Source organism: Rhinolophus sinicus, linkage group LG04 (genome assembly GCF_036562045.2).
Source record: "Rhinolophus sinicus isolate RSC01 linkage group LG04, ASM3656204v1, whole genome shotgun sequence".
NCBI lineage: Eukaryota > Metazoa > Chordata > Mammalia > Chiroptera > Rhinolophidae > Rhinolophus > Rhinolophus sinicus.
The window spans coordinates 188,705,326-188,729,018 of record NC_133754.1 but is presented as its reverse complement, the minus strand read 5'-3'; the positions used below and the strand labels follow the sequence as shown (position 1 = coordinate 188,729,018).

General features: G+C 63.0%; 2 protein-coding genes across 2 annotated transcripts; both read left to right on the top strand.

Annotated features, from left to right (window-relative positions):
- The first annotated feature begins 1,931 nt into the window (after positions 1–1,931).
- On the top strand, positions 1,932–9,798 carry TPRN (taperin). The gene is made up of 4 exons (XM_019756698.2): positions 1,932–3,833; positions 9,057–9,318; positions 9,413–9,519; positions 9,602–9,798. The coding sequence occupies exons 1-4, from the start codon at positions 1,947–1,949 to the stop codon at positions 9,662–9,664; spliced, it is 2,319 nt and encodes a 772-aa protein (XP_019612257.2). The 5' UTR covers positions 1,932–1,946; the 3' UTR covers positions 9,665–9,798.
- Positions 9,799–12,724: 2,926 nt separating this feature from the next.
- On the top strand, positions 12,725–23,488 carry ANAPC2 (anaphase promoting complex subunit 2). The gene is made up of 13 exons (XM_019756807.2): positions 12,725–13,027; positions 13,234–13,856; positions 14,893–15,025; positions 15,968–16,142; positions 16,405–16,524; positions 16,887–17,004; positions 17,590–17,771; positions 18,022–18,163; positions 18,480–18,555; positions 18,656–18,859; positions 22,584–22,713; positions 22,830–23,065; positions 23,138–23,488. Exons 1-13 carry the CDS (start codon positions 12,740–12,742, stop codon positions 23,348–23,350), a joined length of 2,640 nt encoding a protein of 879 aa, XP_019612366.2. The 5' UTR covers positions 12,725–12,739; the 3' UTR covers positions 23,351–23,488.
- The last annotated feature ends 205 nt before the right edge of the window (positions 23,489–23,693 follow it).

Below are 23,693 nucleotides of genomic sequence, written 5' to 3'. Positions count from 1 at the left end.
ATGTGGTCTTTGTGGGCCTTGATGACACTCTGTAGAAGATGGGTCAGCAAGCTACGTCCTGAGGCCTGTTTTTGTACTCGTCAGCTAAGAACAGTTTTACATTTTTAAAGGACTGTAAAACAAAGAAGAATGTGTGACAGAAAGCAAATGTGGCCTGCAGTGAGAGGGTCTCAGTCTTGGCACTGCTGGTCTTTAGTAAGATGATTCTTTGTTGGCAGGGGCTCTCCTAAGCACTGTAGAATATTCAGTGGCATCCCCGGGCTTGACTCAGCAGCATTCCCAGTAGCATCCCTCATTTGCAACAACCACAAGTGTCTTCAGACATTGCACCTGCTGTTTGGAGTTGCAGGAGAATAAAGACCGGAGACGTCTTCTGGGGGGAAAAGTTATCCCTGATGAGCAGCACTTGTCTGGCTCTTTCTAGAACAGATTTATGGACCCTTGTCCTAGCGAAGCAGCTTTGTGACCCTTTGCCTAGGATGTATGTGCGTGGCCACCGAGATGCTTGTGTTGGAGACTGGTCTGGTTTTCCCTACCATTTTTGTAGCTACAAAAATGTCTCCTACCCAGGAGTGGCATAACTTGTGCCAAAGCCATATAGAAGCTGAATGTTTGCAGTGGGTTTCCTTTTAATGTTATTTTTAGGTTGCGTGTTTCGTTCCCATTTTATTCTGGTAGTTTGGAATTAGGTAATTCTGTTACTGTAGAAGTGATGAGCATAAGAAGGTTTAGATTCCTTTGGAAAGGTGATTTACTGCCATGGCACCCAGAAGCTGAGAAGGGCGCCCCAGGTTGAAACCTGCCCCGGGACTTTGCAGAGCCCCAGGTGCCCTGGGAGCTCCTTCCTGAAAGGAGAGTGGTTTGGGAGGCAGTAGTATCATTGCTGAGCAACTGCTGATGCAAGGCAGGTTATGGAAAGGCAGGTGACAATCTATCTGTGTCACTGCTCCCCAATTTCCTTCCTCTCTTGGCTCCAGCGGACCTGAAAGAATGTGGTGGGCACTGGGAATGACATCAATGGGAGTAAACTTCCTTATGGCACATGGGCAGGTAAGCTGTGTCCTCAGGGTCAGTGAGACCCCTACCAGCCTTGGGATGGGGGAAGTTCAACAGTAGCTTGGGGAGAGGAGGGAGGGATATGTGGCCTGGCTCAGGTGGCTTTCCGCCTCGGAGAACTGTGGGCCTGCTTGTGTGCAGGGAGGGAGTCCCCTTCCTCTGTACCTCCTCACAGCTTCCGCACTCCCGTCCTTGCTGGGTGAGCCCTGGATGGCAAAGTGTGGGGTAGAGCTTCTCCCACTTGTCTGAGCAACACTGTCAGTTCTGGGGGCCGACAAAAACTAGGGGTTCCTGAGAAACCAGTTCCTCAGCACTGGTGGGGCTCCAGCACTGGCATCTCCGCTGAGTCCCGCAAGGGACAGAGGACCAGGGGACCGAGGGCCGCAGATGCAGTCCCTGAACCCGGAGGGACCTGGACCGGGAGGTGCGAAGCTGGTGTGCAGCCTGTGTACCTCCCACCGGAGCGGGGTTAGCCTTCCGGTCCTGGGCAGGCCCGTCCTCCACTGCGCTCTCAGCGAGGGGACCAGGCGGGCTGGGTGCTGGCACCAAAACGAAGGACCTGGCCGGGCCAAGGTCACCCACGAAGCACAGCGCAGGGGTCGGCCTCGGGCGGCCCTCCAGGACCCGCCCCGCCTGGCTCCGCCTCTCGGGCGCCGCGGGCAGGGCGCAGAGACGGAAGTATGGGCTGCCAATGAGAGGTGCGAGGTGCTGAGGGCGTGTCCAAGGAGGGCCTTCCCCAATGGAGGCCGGCTCTGGCGGCGGGCGCTGCCAATGAAGCCCTCGGGAAGGCGGGGTCAGGGAGAGCGTTCTCCAATCAGCTCGACTGGTCATCCTCCCCTACCATAGGTGGGGCTGCTGGGCGCGGGGCGGGTGTGAGCGGGCCTCTCCCAATGGACAGAGGCCGGGGGGCGTGGCCGCGGCGCGAAGGCCCGCGGCGGGCGGCAGCACCAGTTCCCGGCGCGCTCTGGCTCCGGCGGCCCCTCCGCACCATGGCGGGCCTGGGGCGGCCGGGCCCGGGGCCCCGCGCCGCGCTGCCCGCCTGGAAACGGGAGATCCTGGAGCGGAAGCGGGCCAAGCTGGCGGCCCTGGGCGGGGGCGCGGCGCCGGGAGCCGGAGTAGGCGCGGCGGGACCCGCGGAGCCGACGGCCGAGCGGCTCGTGCTGGCCGAGAGCCTGGGCCCACTGCGTGAGAACCCGTTCATGCGGCTCGAGTCGGAGCGGCGGCGTGGGGCGCGGCGCGGCGGGGGCGCGGGCGCGGCAGGGGCGCGGCCGGTACAGCAGCTGCTGGAGCTGTACCGCCGCGTGCCGGGCGTACGCACGATCCGAGCCGACAACATTCTCATCATCGAGTCGGCGCCCGGCTTCCCGCCTGCTGCCCCCGGCCCCGCCGTGGGCCCGGCCGCCCGCATCCGCGCCGCCGAGGTGCTCGTGTACGAGGCGCCGCCGTCGCCGCCGCCGGGCCGCGTCAGCCGTCTGCTGGAGAAGTTCGACCAGCCGGCCGCGCCGCGCCGCCGCGGGAGCCCGGAGCGCGGCCGCCCTCCGCCGCCGGCGCCGCCCGCCCCCGGCCCAGCCGCCCAGCGCGTAGGCGAGCGCGCCGCTTGCTTCGAGCCCGAGCGCCACGGCACAGGCCCCGGGGCCCGGCGCAGCGACTTCCTGCAGAAGACCGGCAGCAACTCCTTTACCGTCCACCCCCGGGGACTGCATCGCGGTGCGGGCGCTCGACTGCTCCCCAACGGGCCCGCGGCCCTGGAGCCCCGGGTCGGCGCTGCCAACGGCATCGCGGGCTCCGCGCCGGGGCCGGGCGATTGGAAGCCAAAGGTGGAGTCTGGGGAGCCCTCCGCCCACCCGTGCCCCAGCCCCGGGACTCCCAGTGCCACTCCAGCCGCGTCCTCGACCCTGCCCATGCCCACCTCTGCCAGTGCCACTCCCAGCCAGCGCCAGTGGGTCTCCGCGGCCACCAGCGCCAACGATTCCTTCGAGATACGGCCGGCCTCCAAGCCAGACATGGACACGATCCCCGCCGGGGACCTGCAGGCTAGGGCCCTGGCCAGCCTACGCGTGAACTCCAGAAATTCCTTCCTGTTCATCCCCAAGCGCAAGACCTCTGGGGCCCCTCTTCCCCAAGGGAGGCAGTCTGTGGGGCTGCCAGAGGCAGAGGTTGTCTGGGCCTTGGAGCACCCGAAGCATGGAGCCCAGCTGGTGCCTGGAGTGGATGGCACACCTGTCAGTGGGAGAAGCCCTTTGGAGGTCAAGGAGGGGGCCTGCTCAAGGCCAGCCACTGCCCTAGTGGACCGGGCCGTTAGGTGGCAGAGGCCATTCTCACCACCTCCATCCCTGCTGGCCACCACCGGAGGTGAGCCGGCCCCGGGCTTCGAGGTTCCCAGCCTGGCCAAGAATGGTGGGGAGCCTGGGAGGCCAGGGCTGCCTGTCACCTTCATCGACGAGGTGGACTCTGAGGACGAGGTCCCCCAAGAAGCCAAACTGCCCTGCATGGGGGCTGGTGCACCTCCCCGGTACCACCCATCAGAGCTGCAGCACCAAGGCAGCAATACCTTCACCGTGGTGCCCAAGAGGAAGCCAGGGGTCCTGCAGGCCAATGGGGAGCCTGGGTCACAGGCAGCTGAGGAAGTGGAGGTGGGCAGCGTCTCGGAGCCCCCTGCTCTTCTGGGGACCCCACTGAAGAAGCGCTACCCCACTGTGCATGAGATCGAGGTGATTGGCGGCTACCTGGCCTTACAGAAGTCCTGCCTCATCAAGGCTGGCTCCTCGAGAAAGAAGGTCAGTGGTAGGGGCAGGGTCGCTGGCCACCTGTGGATATAACATGCGCCAGGACTCCTGGCCTAGGTGGGGTCTACTATTGTGGACCAGAGGAGAGCCAGGGCTGGGTGGCCATGGATGCTTCAGGAGGGGCTGAGCTGGGAGGACCCTTGGCCTGGGTGCCAGTAGAGCCCTAATTACCAGGGGCCGTCGGGACAGTGCCTGCTCTACCTCACAGGGCTGGTGTGGAGGGTCAGTCCAGCCAGCGGCCAGAGCCATGCCTGTGTGCCTGTCTGTGGGTTCTTAGGCTCTGTCTGGAATTGGCTGGGCAGGCCAATTCCACAGGTCCAGCTGAGAGAAAGTTCGGGCCTGGTTCTACCCTGGCCTGGCTGTGAAGGAGCAGGGAGTCCTGGCATGGTCTCCTGGAGTCCTGGCCTCTTCAGGTAGCAGGTGCCAGGACGGAAGTGGGAAGGGGCGGGAGGCCCATGATTCAGGTGTGGTTGGATCCCGACCTAGCGAGGCTGTTCAGAGGGGCCTGTCAGCTCGCCAGAAGGCACTCTCGCCCGGAGCTCAGCAGGATCCGGTCCTGTGTGAGCGCTCCTTGAGCTCCTCGTGTGTTCCAGGCTTAGTCTGAGTCGGGGTGATGCTGGCGAAAGGTGAAGACATCCCCCTTGTTGGGGAGAAGGGGACTAGGGCAGAGAGAGAACCAGGTGCAGGGCCAGGAGCGTCACTTCCCGGCAGCCCCGCCCTGCCTGATGATCTGGAACCCTCTGGGCACAAGAAAACGTTCCTCAGCTTCTTCCTGGTCATTCACCTGTGTCTGGCTGTGGGGCATATTCCAAGGACATCTCAGTGTGACCCCCATCAGCAGGCAGGGCAGTGGGGTGGCACTGGAGGGCCTGTCCTTTAGCTACTGGTATCTAGGCTCATCTCTGAGGCCACCTCTCTGCCTCAGTTTCCCTGGGGTGATTGGGGGTGGTGACTTGCCTGCCCTGATGGGATATGCCACCTCCTTCCTTTATTTGCTTCCTTTCTCTCGTCGTCTTGCCGCTGGGTTGGCCTTAGCACGGGCTCTCCTCCCAGTATCATCCTTCCCTCCTTCCTTGGGTGAGGTCACCTGCGTTCCTGCCAGCTCCCACTGCTGGGCCAGCCACCCGCGCCCATGTCCCACAGTGCTTTCGGTGGGCAAACTTTGTGCCTGACCTTGCCTCACTTTCTCTTTGGTGCCATGGACTGTGACTCTCCCACCTTCATCCCGGCCCTTCCCCTCCAAGGCACGGTCCTTCCAGTAGCCCTGGCCACTGGCCCCACCCCATCCTTGCAGCCCCGCTTGTCTGCCCCTCCTTCCGCTTTCTGACCCTTGACCGCAGCTGCACTGGGAGGTGCTCCTTCCCATGCCGGCTGGAGAAGTGGAGTGATAACTAAGGGTTCCCTGCTCTGCAGATGAAGAAAATGAGGCCCCGTGAGGTCTCGGAGCTCACGGGGAGGGGTCCTGTTTCTAGAGACACTGCTAACTGGGCTGCCCTCCACTGGGAGCCTGGCTCCTCCCGGGCCTGGAGGGCTGCAGCCTAGAGCCTGGCCATCTCACCCCAAGCTGGGGACAGAGCTGTGGGGGTCACTTGTGGCTGGGTTGAGGTGAGAAGGGCAGGGGCCCGAGGGCCAGCAGGGCATGAAGAAGTGATGGGAGGAAGCTGACCTGGCCCATGGGGGAGGGGGTTAGACCAGCATGGGCCCGGTCTCCGTGCCAGCCTGAGGGGGTTGTGGGTCCAGATGGATGCCTGGCAGGACCAAGGGGCCTGGCGAGGGCCCTACCCGAGCAGCACGACTTGCTGGCAGTGACTTCCTGCCTGGGCATACACCAGCTGGCCTCCCAGGCAGAGCCGGACGCATGTGGGTGGGGTGGAGGTGTGGGGCTGCCTAGCCCTTTAGAGCAGCCTGCCAGCCATGGGCTGCCCCTGTTATCCCTTCTGCCTGTGACCCCTGGGTGCTCCTCCCGCTGCCCCTCCAGGCCTTGGGTCACTGGACCTCACCCTCACGTGGACCACTTTAGCCAGCCTGTGGTTTGATCATTGTCCCCCACCCCCACCCCCTGCCAGGGACGTGGTGGGCTGGAGGGCAGCAGGATCTTGGGCCCGACTGCTCACTTTGCTCCCCGCATGGCTGGCTGACCCAGGCCAGTGGAGGGAGGGAGGTGTTGGTGCCTTTTCCAGGGGACAAGTGCCGTGGGCTCTGCAGGGGGCTCTCTGGGCAGCGGAAGTCAGAGGAGCCTGCCCCTGGGCTGGCACCTCAGTGCCCGCGTGTGGCCTCGGAGGGCTACAGCCCTGCCCTGGGTGGTGGGGGCGCCCAGCCAGCCTGGGCAGCGGGAGGCCTGCCTGGCGGCACACGTCCCCACTTAGTTATCTCTCTGCAGAATCACAGATGCTCTATCACTCCCTCCTTGATGGCCAAGCTGGGGCTGGCTGCTGCAGGGCGGTGCGGCCACTGTCCCTCTCACCCCTGCCCGGCCCCCAGGCTGTTCTGGTGGGTGGGGCTGTCCAGCAGCGCTCCACATCTGCCTCCCATGGGGTTGGCGCTGAGGGCCTCCCTTTGTGAGGTGCCACCCTGCCAGGCTCCCGCCTGTCTGGTGGCTTCTTTCCCTCCCCTTTGCTCTTCTCACCTGCTTACCACTGGTCCTCTGCCAGCCCGAGCATGTCAGGGTCCCCAGGGCTCAATCCTCAGCACTCAGCCACCTGCCCTCACCTTGCCCTCGGTGTGACTGCTACCCCTACACCCCAACTTGCCGGCCCTGCCTTGGCCTTCAGACCCGCAGTGCTGCTGCTCTCTGGGGCCTGTCGTGCCACCTCACACTGCATGGGGCAGGACACCAGATACCTGGTGATGTGGCTGTATCTCCTCTCATCTGCCCTCCCCACGCCCCCAACTCTCCCAGCAGACGCCCCCCAAGTGGTCTTTCTAGAGCCCAGAGACCATGGGAGCAGGCCTGGACCCTGCTCGCTCAGCTTTCCTGCCAGCAGAGGGGCTGCACTAGACTGCACAGCCCATGGGGGCAGCTGTGGGGACTTAGGTGGGGCAGTGAGGTGTGGTCCTGAGCTCTGGCAGGGTGGGAGATGGGAGCAGGGGGGCATGTGCTGGGGAGCAAGGGGCTCACCCCCATCTGGGGCTGGTTGAGCCCTGTCGGGCCCAGAGTCCAGGGTGGACATTCACAGGTAGGCGGGGCGAGGGGAACAAAGGGCTTGTTAGACCGGGAGGTGGGCCGAGCCAGGACCCACCTGTGGGCTGTGCTCTGAGCAGCGGGCAAAGTCTCCAGAGCCAGGTGACCAGGTGTGTGCAGGTGCCAGCCCCACAGGCCCCTCCCGCCTTCCCTGGGGTCTGGAGCTGGCCTCCCCAGCAGCGTGAGTCACGGGGCAGCCTGTGACCGCAGACACACACCCATAAGTGGGGAGGCTGTTGAGCGTGGAGAGGGGAGGTGGCACAGGACCCGAGCCTGGGCCCCAACGGGGTACAGACAGGGCCTATGAGCACTGCCCCGCCCCGCCTGGTCAGGCTGTGCCAGGCTCGGTACCCGCATGCACCCAGCCCCCTTGGTCTCTCCACTAGGAGCTGGTCATGTGGACTAATGAGGGCACACTAATCCGGCTGCCCTGGCAGCCAGCGCTTCCTTTGTCTCCAGTGGTGGGGGATGGGCCTGGGGGGCTGACGGGCATCAGCTAACATGCCATGTATCCAGGGGAACCCCGTTCAGTGTGGCCTTGGGGCAGGGGAGGCCCCTGGGCTGGCAGCTCCATCCTGCCTTGAGCTCCTCTTAGGACCCCTGAGTCCGAGAGGGCTAGTCTTGGAGGGCCAGGAACTGACTGGCAGTGGGTGGGCACCTATGGGTACCGATGATCACCCCCATGCCAGGCCTCTGTCCTGCTTCCTCCCATGGTGGGGGCAGCTGGAAGTCCAGGTGGGCCTACCTAGGGCAGAGCAGGGTGAGGGAACGGGTGCCTCTGAGTCTCACTCCTGGTTCTGCCTGGGTCAGGAGGTCTGCTCCTTCCCTGGCCACTTGTCTGTAGGTGGCTGGGGCGGTGGGGGGGAGTGGGCACTGGGACGGACCTGTGCCTCAGCCAGCAGGTGTGTGAGCCGTGCTAAGGTGGGCTGCCCAGGGCGGTTCAGGGCTATGCGCGCACATGTGGCCGTGGGGCGGCAGGAGTGTGCACCCTTGTTTCTGGACACTGGCCCAGTGGGGCGCTGGCTCCCACTCCTAGCGGGTCCTGCTTGTGTCCCTGAGGCCAAGGCCAAGGCCCCTCCCTTCCTGTCCTGCTGTTCCTGGGCCCTGTGGTTCTCTGTCTGGGCCCGGCCCCGGCTCCGGCTCCGGCTCCTTCCGGGGGAGGAGGAGGAGGAACTTGAGCTGGCCGCTGGTGTCCTGTGCACAGGAGTTTAATATTTCGAGCCCAGCAGGGCTGCTTCCATCTGCTGCAGGCAGGTCGTGCTCATATTCATTACCCAATGCCGGGCCCTGCCGAGTGGGCCTGGGGCTTATGGCTCGGGCGTGAGATTCTGGACACTGTTGAGTGGGCAGCCCAGGTGGGAGGGGAGGGTCACTGACACCCCCACTCGGTGAGCCTTAGGCTGTTTGTCGAGTGGGGTGACAGCACTTGGTGCCACTTTCCTGGTGTCGGCCTGCGACCACCACCCGGCTTCGGCACCTCCTGTGGGCCCTTGCCCAGCAGTGGTGGTCCGTGCTCAACTGGGTGGACAGGACTGTACAGGTGCCCAGCAAGCTGGGACATGAACTTGGCTCTGCAGAGAGGCCTAGCCGACAGCAGGAGCTGCTGGGAGCAGAGGATATGGCCCCCGCTGCAGCCTTACATGGACTCTGCTCCTGCTTGGAGCCACCCAGTGGGGGGAGGTGTGGCTGGTTTCTGCTCCCTGAGAAGGCAGGCAGCCCTCTGACCTGCGAGCTGCCTGAGGCTTATGGAGACCCCGAAGATGCTGGCTGGGGCCCGGTCCCTGGGAGTGGTGGGTCACTGGGGTGATGTGACCCTGGGCCCAGGGTGCTGTGGGCGGCTAGAACCAGCTGTCCTCGGGTCGTTGTGGCCTGGGCCTGCAGGGTCCAGGTGGAGGGTTTCTCTGATGAGAGGCACCCCATTGCTCGGAGCCTCTGAAGTTTCCCTGCCCCCCGCCCCATGCCACACTTGGTCCAACTGGAGGACCCTGGTGGCAGGGCAGCGGGGGCCTGGCTGATATGCCTTCTGTCTGTAGATGAAGATCTCCTTCAATGACAAGAGCCTGCACACCACGTTCGAGTACCCTTCTGAGAGCTCTCTGGTGCAGGAGGCCGAGGCCCAGGCCCAGGCCCAGGCCCAGGCCGAGGGGCCGGGGGAGGAGGGCGAGGAGGAGGAAGAGGAGGAGGAGCCCAGTCTGAATGCCACAGTGGAGAAGCCCTTTGTGCTCTTCCTGCCCCGAGCCACGTTCGTTAACAGCGTGGTTCCTGAGAGCCCTCGGCTGCCAGACGGCAGCTCAGGTGAGTGTCCCCCGTCCGGCGGGCAGACCAGTGGGTAGTCTGGGCCACTTGTGCATACACCCACATGTCCACACGTGTGCCCCTGGGCCTGCAGGCCTGTCTAGCTACACCCCCAAACACTCCGTGGCCTTCAGCAAGTGGCAGGAGCAGACGCTGGAGCAGGCCCCAAGCGAGGTGGAGCCCACGCAGAAGGACGTCATGGTGAGTGGGGTGCTGGGTGCAGGGAGGAGGGGGTCTCTTAATGCCCGGACAAACCCCCATTGGCTGCCTTCCTGCCTCCCAGCTCACCCCTGCCAGTCACAGCGACCTCTCAGACTTCCGAAGCGAACCAGCCCTCTATTTCTGACTCCAGCCCTGCCAGGACGGCCAAGCTCTGCCCTCGTCCCATACCCACCTTCTGCCCTGCCAGGCTCTGCCCCCATAACCCACCCTCCCTTCCCAAGGCTGCTCCTCCCCTGGGTCCATGTGGGTCTCCCTCTCCAGCCCTGGTTTGGGGGCACTGCCTGTGGGCGAGGGCCAGGTGCTGCTGGACACCGTGCCCAGCAGCTGTTGGGTGTGTCTGGGGGGAGGGCCGGCTTGGCTGCCTGTCCTGCAGAACTACAAGCCCCCTCAGCCCACCTCCTCACTCCCCATGGCTGAGCTCAGCCTGCCCCCTTTGTGACGAATGGAAGTCTTTTGCCTCCGATGGTGGACTCAATAAACAGCACTGGACGAGCCTGCCTCCTTCATGGTCCTCAGCTGGGGAGGGGGGTGCAGAGGCAGGGTCTGTGGGGCTCCAGTGAGGGGCTGGCAGTGGAGAGGAGCCCACGTGGGGTTGGTGTGGGCCCAGCTTGGACGTCTGTGCCCGGGGTACAGGAGGTGGGCCCCCCGCACACCTCACAGTACTGCTGGTCCAGGTTGTCACTCCCCACAGCCCCAGCTACCCTTCCAGTCACCCCCTTGCCCAGGACAGGGACCCCCGTGAGTGCTCCCACCCAGGGCTGACACAGGGGGAGCTGTGGTAGGAGGTGGGACTGGACCAGCTCTGGGGTCTGGAACCCTGCCCAGGGACGGTCAGTGCTGCCGCTGTTTTCTGAAGGGCCAAGAGCCTAGGCGGGGACCACAGGCAGGGGGTGGGGGGAGTGGGGGCAGAGCCTCAGGGACCTTGTGTCCTCTTTGGCCTGGACAACTCCCTGAACCACGAGAGCCCGTGAGTTCCTTTGAGGTCAGTGCTGATGGCTGGCAGGGAAACCCAGCAGGCCCTGGGAGGTGGGGGGCAGCTGGCCAGGCTCTACCTGTCCAGTTGCTGGCCTGGAGCTAGGGCTGTTTACAGCCCAGATGTGGAATGTGACCTTGTCCCTTGTGGGGAGCCCGGGCTGGGGAGGGAGGCTCTTTGGTGTTTTCCTGGGAGGGCAAGCAGCCACAGGAACCCCACAGGCTGACAAACCAGCAGAGGAGGACCCAGGCCACCTGGAAAGCTGCAGATGGGCATGCCTGGTGTGTGGCGAGGGGGTGGAGGCAGTACTGCTGTCAGGCTGAGAACTAGGAATCATGGAGCTGGGGCACAGCCTTTGCTGAGGGACCTGAGCCCAGGAAGTCCACACCTTGTGCTAGACCCCAGGGGTTCCCAGAGCCCCTCAACAAAGGACGGGCTTCATGTGCCAGAGTCAGGGCCAGGGACCAGGAGAGAGGTGGGCAGTGAGGGTCAGCAGATACCTACACAATCCCCTCCCCCCCGGGAGCCACAACGCAGCTAGGGGGGAAGCTGGTGTTCTGGATATAGCAGGCAGCCGCCCTCTTCCAACAGGACACAGGCAGCAAACTGGCATGTACCTTTACAAAGACAACTTTTACTGACAGTCACAGGCCACCAGAGTGAGCCCTGAGGTGAAGGAGGGCCCCAGCCCCTCCGCCACTTGCCTGGCCTGGGCACCTGCCGGCAGAGGGAAAACATGAGGGGATACCCATGATGCTGAGGCCAGAAGCTGGGCCTTCCCACAACCCGGGGAGATGTGGGGGCTTGAGAGCGGCCCCACGCGGAGCTGACCAAGAGCCCACCCTCCCCGTTGCCCGTGTGAGTGCACGGCTAGGACCCCCACCTGGTGGGCTGCGCCCAAGGGCAGTGGAGGTTGGCAGCTGCCTCTCGGCACGCAAGACAGTGAGAGAAAGCAGTTGCTGTCGTGAAGGACAAAGATGCTTTGAAGAGACCTGCTGGGGGCCAAGCCATCGGTGGGCGCAGTGGAGGCAAGCCTCCCCTCCTGGGCCTCATCAGCTGTCCTTGCCTCCACTGCTTTTCTGCTCTGAGGCTGTGGCCTTGCTCAAGTTCCCAGCTTCTTTCTTCAGAACGTTAAGTAGAGTCTGTGAGCTCTCCAAGATCTGGGAACAGACACGAAATGGTTGTCACTGTCCCTCCTGTCGGAAGCTCCCATAGCCCAGCGAAGAGGAAGCCTGAGGGGACAGGTGGATAGGGTCGGCAGGGCCTTTGTCCCCTCTGAGTCTAGCCCAAAGCCCCTTCCTCGCTCCCTGGAAAGTCAGGTTAACTCGGGCCCCTGCTGCTGCCGCTCGGCTGCTCAGTCTGGAAGAAACCACAGGGTGGGTACTGAGTATGGTGCAAAGGACAACCGGGGACACACCAGGTCACTCCATGGTGGGCCTGGCCGTGCCACAGTCCTGTCACTTCTGTTTGTGGGCATTCCAGACCAGAACCCCCTGGGGGACTCGCCTGGCAGACAGGTCCCCAAGCTGCCCCGAGCCTCACCTTGAGGTAGGCAGCCTCGGTCTCTGCGATGGTCTGATCAAATTCGTTTCGAGAGGCGATCTTGCGTGCCAGGTTCTCATTGACGCGGGCCAGTTTCTCAGTCAGCTGCCTCACCTCATTCTGCAGCCGCTGCTTCTCATCTTCTTCCTGCTGGATCTGCCGGCACAACTCCTCCCGCTTCTGACACAGCTCCTCGATGCCTAGGGTGGGCGGACGGGGGCAGGGCTGTGGGCACAGGGCAGGAAGGAGGGCACCATCCCATCTACTCTGAATCCCAGTGCTTTGTAGGACAGAAAGGTGGGAGAGACCAGGTGCCGGCCGGGCCTCCCAGGGGTCTCAGGTTAACGGCGGCACCAGTTGAAGACACCGGGCGCTGGGCCTGGAGGCAGTGCGAGCTCAAGCGATTCCTCACTCCACAAATATCTAGCACCTGGTGTGACACACACCAGGTGCTAGACATTGTGCGCTGGGCAGCTCCGAACCGCCTCCGCGCAGTCCGGGCCGGGCCCCCCTCGCAGCCACAGTGCAACAAACTTGGCCGTGTGCTGCGGGCCACCTACGGCCTGGGCCTGCAAGCCGGCGAGCCCCACGCCCTCCCCGCCTGCCCGGCAGGCCCCGCCGCGCGGCCGCTCACACTTGACCAGCTCGTTGTTGTAGTTCTGCATCGCCGCGCCCTGCTGGGTCATGGTCGCCGGCCACTCCAACCGCCGCTCCTGCAACGCCGCCCGCGCCTGCGCACTGCCTCTCAACAGCGCGCACATCGGGTACGTCACCTGCGCGCGCCTCGCGTACGCCTCATCGCTGCGCGCGCGCGAGCCTAGCTCTGCGTCATCAGCGCGCGCGGCGCCGAGCGGCTCTGGATGCTGGTGGGTGCTGATGGCGGCGGCGGAGCCCCCCGGGCCGACACAGCAGCTGCTGCTGGCCTGGAATACCGTGAGCACCGGGCTGGTGCCGCCGGCCGCGCTGGGACTGGTGAGGCCCCGGGCGAGGGCGGCGGGCCTGCGCGGCGTTCCCCGGACCCGGCGCGCTTTATGAGGGCGTGCACCCCCGACCCCGCATCCGAGTGCCGCGGAGGAGGGGCCGCGGAGTTTCCGCAGCGTCCCCTGCGCTCTGTCCCTTCCCCACCTCTGCCGCCTCTACGCTGTGTTCCCTGTTCCTCACGGTTTTCTGCGCTGCAGGCGTCCTCCCGGACCAGCGGTGCGGTCCCTCCCAAGGAAGAGGAGCTGCGGGCGGCGGTGGAGGTTCTGAAGGGCCACGGCCTGCACTCGGTCCTGGAGGAGTGGTTCGTGGAGGTGCTGCAGAACGATTTGCAGGCCAACATCTCCCTCGAGTTCTGGAATGCCGTCTCCCAGCGGGAGAACTGTGCCGACGAGCCCCAGTGCCTTCTGCTGCTCCTTGACGCTTTCGGCCTGCTGGAGAGCCGCCTGGACCCCTACCTGCGTAGCCTGGAGCTCCTGGAGAAATGGACTCGCCTGGGCTTGCTGATGGGCGCCGGCGCCCAGGGGCTGCGGGAGAAGGTCCACACCACGTTGCGGGGCGTGCTGTTCTTTTCCACCCCCAGAAGCTTTCAGGAGATGGTCCAGCGCCTCTATGGGCGCTTCTTGAGAGTCTACTTGCAGAGTAAGAGGAAAGGGGAAGGGGGCACAGACCCGGAACTGGAGGGGGACCTGGACAGCAGGTATGCCCGCCGCCGGTACTACCGGCTTCTGCAGAGCCCGGTGTGCGCGGGGTGCGGCAGTGACAAGCAGCAGTGCTGGTGCCGCCAGGCCCTGGAGCAGTTCCACCAGCTCAGCCAGGTCCTGTGAGTACTCGCGCCTGGGCCAGGCCCGTTCTTCTGATTCCCGCTTGCTCCCCTGGGCCCTGCTGGCCTCTGCAGAGAGCTGGTGAGCTGGTTGGGGTCTCTGCTACCTGTCCTGGTCGCCATGGACATGACAGGGAGGGTCTCCAAGAGCCTTGTGCTGTAACACTTTTTGTCCTGAACACAGGCATGTCTGTCTGTGACTCGAGTTAGCCCAAGGTTTCACACTTTGCTTGTACTGAGATCCTGTGTGATTCCAAGGTTCTTGGGCCGCACAGAATTAAAGTGTACCTTTTATAGGTTATGGGGGAGCAGTGACGCTCACCCTACCCTGTAATTGCAGAAGGTGGGCTTGTTATTTCTTTTTTTGGGAACAAGTTGGAGATGAGGCTGACATGTTGGGCGAGCAGACACCTCTCCAGCCTTTTGAAGAGGAAAGGATTCTGTTGTTAGAGCCAGGCCGTGTTGTACTGGCTCTCCACCTTCTGTGGCCACTATGATAGTTTTATCACGTTGAGAAAAGTGCCAGCAGTGCAGCTGTTAGGGAGAGGGTCTTGTACCTGGACCTAGGGAGTGGTCCTGTTGCTGGTAGGGATCAGGGAGGCCCCGAACGATGTCTGCTGGGTTTGCCCCAGATGAAAGTCATGCAGAAGCATTCTTTCACGTTTCCTATCTTGAGTTCCTTTGCCACTGTAGGCCAGGGTTGGCCTTGAGCGGCACCAACCATGGCATGTGTACACATGTGGCCAGGTGGCAATGTGTGTAGTTGTTTCCGAGCCATTTCTGGGAGATGAGACTGGCTCCTGAGTCATACATGCTGCTCACATGGGGAAGGCCAGTGTCCGAGCCCATGCAGAAAGGCCAGCTGGGGAGGATGGTCAGGGCCTTGCCAGAGCTGTTTCCTCCCAGCAACTCTTCCTCAAAGCCCTGTGTACCATGTGCCTCCATGAGGAGGGCCGTGGGAGGTGTGTGCTGGGTGTGGGGGTGGTGTGTGCAGCCCATGCGCTGTGCAGGCTCCATGGGCAGGGCTCTCCTCCAGACACAGGCTCAGTCTGCTGGAGCGGGTCAGTGCTGAGGCCGTGACCACCACCCTGCACCAGGTGACCCGGGAGCGGATGGAGGACCGCTGCCGGGGCGAGTACGAGCGCTCCTTCCTGCGTGAGTTCCACAAGGTGAGTTCCACACGGCCCCCCTCTCGGTCTGTGTCCCCTGAGGACTGGGGAATAGGTTTCCAGCAAACCTGACAACTTGGCTTTAGAGGTAGCCCAAACGTAGAGGCCGGGTGAGCCAGGACCTCACAGGGGGTTGAAGCTGTCTTACTGCTGGGTAGAGGCTGGTCCCTATGGGCCTTTTTATCCCCCCTGGCGACAACCAGGAAGAGCCTACGACATGCTCAGCAAGGCCTGTATAGAGACGTGGCTGGAGGCAGTGCCAGGGTCTGGCATGTGGCAGTGAGGGGCCTCAGGGCGCCCATGCTGTTGGGGCGTGGTCTGGGGTTCTGCTCTGAACTCTTCAGAGTCACAGAGGAGCTGGGAAAACCATGGGGTGCAGAGCAGCCTGGTGTCTGCCTCCTGAGGATACAGGTTAGCTGCCATGGGGGTGCAGAGGTGTCCCACAGCAGTGGTCTGGAGTGGGCGTGGGCCTGGAAGTCTGGTTGGGGTAGCTCCGAGGCTGCAGTGTCGGGTGGTCTTCTTGGTGGTTGGACAGTCTGTTGGGGGGACGTGTGCATCCCTGAGAGCACGTGGCAGTGTGTCTTGTAGACGTACATGATATGCTCAGAAACATTCTCGCTGGATGCTGCGTTGTCTGCATGTAGGGGCTGGTCATGTGTGCCGTCCCCAGGGTGTGTCTGTCCTCGGGGAGCTGAGAATGTGCTCTGTGCGCTAGGTCAGGGCCACTGACGCACGTGGAAGGGCGTGGGAGGCATTGGTGGAGGGCCTGACATGCCCCTTTTGACCATCATCCTGCTAATGTGATTCTGACTTCCAGAGCAAGTGGCTTTGGGGACTCGCCAGGGCCTGGCCAGCAGGGTGGTAGCTGAGCGGCCTCGCCCAGCCTCTGCTCTGGGTCAGGCGGGGCTCGGCCCCACCTGCCACTCCTGTGCTCTCCCACAGTGGATCGAGAGGGTGGTCGGCTGGCTGGGCAAGGTGTTCCTGCAGGATGGCCCCGCCAGGCCCGCGTCCCCTGAGGCTGGCAGCACGCTGCGTCGCTGGCGTTGCCACGTGCAGAAGTTCTTCTACCGCGTGTACGCTGGACTGCGAATCGAGGAGCTCTTCAGTGTCATACGAGGTCGGCCCCACTGCCTGCAGCAGAGCTTCCCAACCCCACCCCCCAGCAGGGCAGCTGTCGGGAGGTCGAGCCGTCTCACATCCCTACTCTGGACGGCCTGTGTGCCCCATAGGGCGCTTCTGGTCAAATGTGTGGGCACATGAAGGCCTGAGGGCAACAGTGCTCACCCCTCAGGCCTTGCTGCCTCTGGGCTCCCTGGCAGGCGACATGGGTGCGTGCCACATGTGCGTGTGCGTGTGCAAGACCGGCCCCCTTCCCACAGACTTCCCGGACTCCCGGCCAGCCGTTGAGGACCTCAAGTACTGCCTGGAGAGGACCGACCAGCGGCAGCAGCTGCTCGCGTCTCTCAAGTCCGCCCTGGAGACTCGGCTCCTCCACCCAGGTCCTGCGGCCGACCGCCGTCCACCCTCAGGGCCCAGGGCCAGGAGCCGGGCCTGGGGAAGGGGTTAAGAAGCAGTTTTGTGCAGTCCTTATGGGGATGGGGGCCTCCTTTGCCCTGAGTTGTAGGAACTGACGGGTCTGGCCTGGGGGTGGGGCGGTGTGGAGAGGGGATGCTGTGGAGAAAGCATGTGGGAGTGGGAGTGGGAGGTGGGGGCACAGGGGCAGCTCCCTATGGGTCTCACTGGTGTCCTGGGGAGTGAGGCCACAGTGGCGACCTCAAGACCATGTGCCAGTATGTGGTCCCTCGGTGTCCCTGTGTTATCCTGGGCATTGCCGTCACCGCCAGCCTTCTCCCGGCTGCAGGCGTCAACACATGCGACATCATCACCCTCTACATCTCTGCCATCAAGGCACTGCGTGTGCTGGACCCCTCCATGGTCATTCTGGAGGTGGCTTGTGAGCCCATTCGCCGCTACCTGAGGTGAGCACCATGGGTGGTCACAGGACCACTCACTCAGATGTGGGTGCTGGTGTCCCGCCTGCACCCCCCCCCCCCCCATGCAGCCGAATTCCTGGGGGACCAGGGACTCTCTGTCCCTCCTGCTGGGCTGAATGGCCTGGCCCAGGCCACTTCTCTTGCTGGTGCTGGCTCCTGTCCTATTGCTCAGTGTCACCACGCCCCTGCCCCCCCTCCATCCCAGCAGAGGTGCCTGGCTGACCGGGGAGCGGAGCCCTGTGCTCGGGAGTCCATTACACAATGTGCTGGAGCAGGTGCGCTGGCACAGCCGCCATGAAGCCCCTCTGGGGAATGGAGGGGCTGGGGCTGCAGCTGCCCCGACTCGTACCTGCTGCCCACTGGCCGTGAACTCCTGACTGTGGGTCCGCCTGTCATCCCAGCTCCTGCTCCCAGAAAGTCATGGTTTTCGTTTTCTTTTTTTTTTGAGATAAAGCGTGATTGGCCTGTTTTTGACTTGGGGTCAGGGTACTGGCTGGAGGGAGGAGCTGATGGGTGGTCAGGTGAGTGGCATTGAGGTACCGTGAGGGCCGATGGTGCTGACACTGGTAGGACTCGGGAGGACACGGTGCGGCAGATTGTGGCCGGGCTGACGGGGGACTCAGACGGGACAGGGGACTTGGCTGTCGAGCTGTCCAAGACAGACCCAGCGAGCCTGGAAACTGGCCAGGACAGCGAGGACGACTCCGGCGAGCCTGAGGACTGGGTCCCTGACCCCGTGGACGCTGACCCAGGTTTGCGCCTGCCAGCCCCGCCCGCCCCGCCAGCCTCTGCATTGTGGGGAGGGTCCCGCGGGCGGGCGCTCTGGTCTTGAGGTTGTTGCTGTCCGCCCTGAGGTTTGAGCAGGTCAGAGGTCAGGGCCCCACTCAGTGCAGTTCCCAGAGTGCTTGAGGTGGGCCCGGTGTGGGCCTGTGGTGGGCTGTGTCCCTCAGGCCTGGGCACAGGTGCTGAAGTGCCAGGGGCATCCGTCCCCATGCTGTGCAGGGAAGTCCAGCTCCAAGCGGCGCTCCTCGGACATCATCAGCCTGCTGGTCAGCATCTACGGCAGCAAAGACCTCTTCATCAACGAGTACCGCTCGCTGCTGGCTGACCGCCTGCTGCACCAGTTCAGCTTCAGCCCCGAGCGGTGAGGCCGGTCTCCCAGGCACTGTGCCATGCTGCCTGAGGCCACCCTGTCAGTCCTCGAGCACGTCCCTGCCCACCTGGGTTCCCCCGGCCAGGCAGGCACCGTCTGCGGATGCCTAGGGGGTGGCCCAGGAACTGGGGGGAAGCAGGGCCTACAGACTTCAGGCCTTGGACAGGATGGAGCAGGCACAGGGCTCTGATGGCTGGAGCTGTGCTTCCTGCTGCTTCCTGGCCTGGGGGTGTCTCTGCACCAGCCGCTCTGCTGAGCTGCCTGTGGGGCAAGGGCACGCTGCACCCCCTGAGACGCATCCTTCTAGGGAGATCCGCAACGTGGAACTGCTGAAGCTGCGCTTTGGCGAGGCCCCGATGCACTTCTGCGAGGTCATGCTGAAGGTGTGTAGAGGCCCCGCCCACCAGCCCCACCCTCCCCCCTCCCTCCCCCCCCTCGGCTCCGCCCCACCGCGGGCCTTCTGAGACCATGACTGCTCCCTAGGACATGGCAGACTCCCGCCGCATCAATGCCAACATCCGTGAGGAGGACGAGAAGCGGCCTGCGGAGGAGCAGCCGCCATTCGGGGTCTACGCTGTCATCCTGTCCAGTGAGTTCTGGCCCCCCTTCAAGGACGAGAAGCTGGAGGTCCCCGAGGACATCAGGGAGGCCCTGGACGTCTATTGCAAGAAGTATGAGAAGCTGAAGGTACTGCCCGCCTCCCTGCGGTGGGGGCTGCTTCCCGACCTGGAGACCCTGCCCAACAAACGTGCGGCCTGGGGCCAGGCCAGGCGATGCCCGGCTGGGCGAGGTCCGTCTCCGCAGTCCCCTCCTGTTGCCCCCACGTGTCTGCATTGGGGCTAGAGGCTGCAGCCCAGGCTCTGCTCCCCGCCCCGTCCCTTTTCGCAGTCTGCGTGTGCGTGCCCGTGTCACCGTCCCGCCTTCATAGCCCCGCTCTCTGGGCTTCCTCTTCCACTGTCTATACTCTGGCTTCTGAACCCGGGCTCGGGGGTGGCACTTCCCAGAGCGAGTGAGGTTGTATCTGTTGTGTGGACATGTACCCAGGAGTCTGCAGATTGCGCTGGAGGTGTCTGACCTCTGTGACCCTGCCCCCACTTAGTTTCCTGGAAGTTGTTTTCTCGGGTCTCGGTGCCTGAGGCCCAGGACTGTACTGTGTGCTGTCAGTCCCAGGGGGCACAGGGCTGTGCCAGGAGGACAGGGAGGGGAGGGGCGGACTGGCTGAGTTAGCCAACAGGCCGAGTGGTGGGGCGGGCAGTTCAGGTGGCAGGTGTGGGTGGGTGGAGCCAGGGGGTGGGCAGAGGTCCCTTCCTTGCAGGTGATGGTTCATTAGAATCTTGGTGGGAGAGAGGAAGGAGTTAGCACCTGTCCCAGGTTTCTGGGGACAGGTGAAGAAACAGGTTCTGGGGCTGACAAAGCATGTGGGGCCTGAGTCCTCAGGGTGCAGCCCAGTGAGCACTTGGTCTCAGAGGATGCTGGGTGCCCAAGCAGCGGACGAGTGGAGAACCCCAAACCCCAGGAGTACCTGGGACAGCCCGGAGACAGGGAGCAGCAGCCAGGGCTCCAGGAGCCTCAGGACGGAGCGCCGGGAGGGCCAGGTGGGGCTGGGGTGGTGGTGGCAGCTCCTCCCGGTTTGCTGGGCCCACATGCGTTGCTATTACGGGCCAGGAACTTAGCTGCTCAGTGCGGCAGGCTCAGGGTAGGCCAGTCAGTCTATAGGGGCCTCCCTCCCAGAGACAGGTGAGGGCAGGGGCCTGGAGTGGGGAGGCCAAGGAGGGCCGTCCTCAGGGGCAGTGTCAAAGTGAGCGTGCAGCCTGCATGGCCTACCCCCCCCCCCCCCCGCCCATGCTTCCTGCTGCTGCCTGGTCCGCACAGCACCCACCTCTTCCTGGTGAGGATGTGTGTGTGTGGGGTGCCCTCCCCAGCCCTCTGGTCTGGCTCAGGCCGGGGCTCCAGTGCACTTTCTGGGCTCGGTGGCATACTGGAGGGGCATGGGCAGGCCCCAGGGCTGTGCCGAGGGGCTAGGCCTGTGGCCGTGGTGTCTGACCCCCACCCCTGGGCCCCTGGCCTCAGGGCTGTGCTGGATACGTGCAGGTGGCCTTCAACCATAGTGTGCTTGCCTCATGCTCTACTGCTGCGCCTTGTCTCCGGCCTGCTGTGCTGGATCGCTAGCTGTAGAGGTCATGGTCTTGGAGCCAGACAGCCTGGGCTTCCGTTTTCTCTCTGCAAATCGGCTTCATCATTGCCTCCCCCTTAAGAGCCATGGGGGTTGTGGAAGGACTCAGAGCCACGCTTGGCCTGGAGTGGCTGTATCTGTGTCCTGGAGGCGGCCGTAACGAAGTACCACAAATGGGCTCAGAACAACAGACTTTATTGGCTCAGTTCTAGCAGCTGGAAGTTCCAAATCATGGTGTCCCAGGGCTTCACTCCCTCTGAAGGCTCTAGGGGAGGGTCCTTGCTTCCTCTCCCAGCTTCTTGTGGCTCCAGGTGTCCTGGGCTTGTGGCCGCATCCCTCCAACCTCTGCTTCTGTCATCACAGGGCTTCTCCCTGTGACTCGGCATCTAAACTCCCTTCTTACGAGGATACCAGTCCTATTGCATTAAAGCCCCACTCTACTGTGTCTGACCTCATCTTAAGTACATCTGTAATGACTTGCTTTCCAAGTAAGGCCACATTCTGAGGTCCTGGGGGTTAGGACTTTCACATTTTTTGGGGGGCCAATTCAGCCCATAAGAGGCCTCCCTTTGGACCCTCAAAACTTAGGTTCCCACGTGCAAAACATGTTCAGTCAGTTCCAACCCCCGGGTCTTAATCGTTCCAGCACCAGCTCCAAAGTCAAAGTCTCATCTAAATATCAACTCGAAAGCCCCACATTTCAGCATCTAATTAGCATCTAAATCAGGTGAGGGTGAGACTTGGGGTACGATTCATCTTGAGGCCCAAGTCCTTCAGCTGTGAGCCTGTGAGACCAGATAGTCATTGTCTTTCAAGCATATGGTCATGGGAAGGGTGTTGGGCAGACACCCCCATCTCAAAAGGGAGAAGCAGAAGGAAGGCCCACAGGCCCCAGGCAGATCTGAGATCCTGGGAGGAAATCCCTAGATTCTGAGGCCTGTACCACTGGCTCCATGCCATCTTCCCACCCTGCTGCAGTAGCCTTACCTGCAAGCTGCTCACTTGGCCATGTCCCCTTACGGTCCAGGTTGGCAGTGTTTCTCCTGTTAAAAAACCCTCAGACCTTGGTCTCTGTGCAGGATACCATGTAGAGCATGAAGCCACAAGGTGCAGTCCACACATCCTGCCCGGACAAGCCATCTGTGTCCTGGCCACGAGACCGCTGCTTGGCTCCACCATCACAGCTCTAGTCTTGGCTCTGTTTCCAGAGCACACAGAGAAGAACCCAAATTAGCAAGTATCGGGTCCCTTTGCCTGCCAGTTTCTTGCATTTTACTATAAGCAGCAGAGAAACCAGGCTGCACCTCCTACCCTCTGTTTGGAAATCTCAGCTGAATATCCAAGTTCGTCACTTGCCAGTTCTGCTTCCACCCAGCAGAACACAACTCAGCCACATCTCTGCTGCCTTCTAACAAAGATTGCCTTTCCTCCAAGTTCAGGGACCTGTCCCTTGTTTCGACACACCTCACCGGAATGGCCTTTGCTGTCTGTTTCTAGCACCTATCTTCACAGCAGTCCAGGCTTTCAGGAGCATGCAGCTCAAAAACTGCCAGCCTGGAACCATCACCTAACCCTATAGCCACTCCCACATTTTTACGTGGTGTTACAGCAGCACCCCTTTCCTGGGGCCAAAATTTATTTCTTGTGGCTGCTATAGCTAAGGACTACAGACCAGGTGTGGCTTAAAACAATAGGCACTTGTTTCAGTCCTGGGGGCCAGCGTCAGATGACGGTGCCAGCAGAATCTGGTCCCTCTGAAGGCTTAGGAGCGAGTCCTCTGCCTGTCCCAGCTCCTGGTGGTGCCGGCGGTCCCTGGCACTTCTTCACTGTGGCACCTCACTCCAGTCCTGTATCTGTCTTCACACCACCTTTCCTGTTCTGAGGGCACTGGCCATGTTACGTCAGGGCCCTCTGTACTCCGCCAGGACCTCATCTGTCATTATATCTTCACTGACCTGTTTCCAGGACTGGTTCGGGTTGTGTTCTGAGGTCCTGGGGTGAAGGCGTGGACGACTTTTTCAGACAGTTTAGCCCCTAACCGGTGGATTCTCGAATTAGGGCCTTACTGTCAGATCGTGGTGGTTGGGAGGTGGGGACTGGAGCCCTCCCGTACTCACCGTGCTGCTGCGTGCCTGCCTGCTGGGGTGGGGGCAGGTCAGGAAGCCCCTTCCTCACCTGGTGCTGGGGAGCAGAGCCTGGTTCCGCTGGGCTGCCTGTGCTGACTCCAGCCCTCCCCAGGCCATGCGGACCCTCAGCTGGAAGCACACCCTGGGCCTGGTGACCATGGATGTGGAGCTGGCTGACCGCACACTGTCTGTGGCCGTGACCCCTGTGCAGGCAGTGGTCTTGCTGTATTTCCAGGACCAAGGTGAGTCAACTGCCCAGGCACTGTTTCCCCGGGTGTGGGGGTGGGCAGGACGTGAGCCACCCCTTGCCGTCCCCTCCCCACCGGGCCTAGCCCAGCGTGCCTGGCCACCCCCGCAGCCAGCTGGACCCTGGAGGAGCTGAGCAAGGTGGTAAAGATGCCCGTGGCCCTCCTGCGACGGCGCATGGCGGTGTGGCTACAGCAGGGCGTGCTGCGGGAGGAACCTGCTGGCACCTTCTCTGTCGTGGAGGAGGAGCGGCCCCAGGACCGTGACAGCATGGTGCTCCTTGACAGTGACGACGACAGCGACTCGGGCATGGCCTCCCAAGCCGACCAGAAGGAGGAGGAGCTGCTGGTGCGCCTGTGGGGCTGGGGGCGGGGCCGTGGGCGGGGCCTCGGGCAGGGCTGACGGCCACTGTCCCCGCAGCTCTTCTGGACATACATCCAGGCCATGCTGACCAACCTGGAGAGCCTGTCGCTGGAGCGCATCTACAGCATGCTGCGCATGTTTGTGGTGACGGGCCCCGCGCTCGCTGAGATCGACCTGCAGGAGCTACAAGGCTTCCTGCAGAAGAAGGTGCGCGAACAGCAGCTCGTCTACGCCGGAGGCGTCTACCGCCTGCCCAAGAGCTGCGGATGACAGGCTGCCGGCCCTGCCCTGCAGCACTCCACCTGCCCATGCCCTGCAGGACAGACAGCCAGGCGCTGCGCACGCCCTGCCCAGCCCCCCACTCACTGCCTAGCTCCCAGAGTGCACAGTAAAATGGTTGGTTCTTCATCCTTTCCCTGTCTTGGTGGCTTTGTGGGCCCCTCATGGACACATATACAGGTTCTCCCTCCAGACCAGCCTCTCCACATCAGCCTGGCAGGTGAAGGGAACTGCAGAAGAGGTCAGGCCCAGCCCTGGCCTGCCCACCTGTGTTTGGGCCCTAAAACACAGTTCTGCATGTGGGTGCCCCCAAGGCCCACCATGCAGGCAGGAG

Bases quoted from the DNA above. Each gene is read 5' to 3' on its own strand.
- TPRN (XM_019756698.2), top strand. From the start codon at position 1,947: ATGGACAGAGGCCGGGGGGCGTGGCCGCGGCGCGAAGGCCCGCGGCGG. The intron at 3,834-9,056 runs GTCAGTGGTAGG...TTCTGTCTGTAG, and splicing joins CTGGCTCCTCGAGAAAGAAG to ATGAAGATCTCCTTCAATGA. The intron at 9,319-9,412 runs GTGAGTGTCCCC...CTGGGCCTGCAG, and splicing joins GCTGCCAGACGGCAGCTCAG to GCCTGTCTAGCTACACCCCC.
- ANAPC2 (XM_019756807.2), top strand. From the start codon at position 12,740: ATGGTCGCCGGCCACTCCAACCGCCGCTCCTGCAACGCCGCCCGCGCC. The intron at 13,028-13,233 runs GTGAGGCCCCGG...TCTGCGCTGCAG, and splicing joins CGCCGGCCGCGCTGGGACTG to GCGTCCTCCCGGACCAGCGG. The intron at 17,005-17,589 runs GTGAGCACCATG...TGACACTGGTAG, and splicing joins CCCATTCGCCGCTACCTGAG to GACTCGGGAGGACACGGTGC.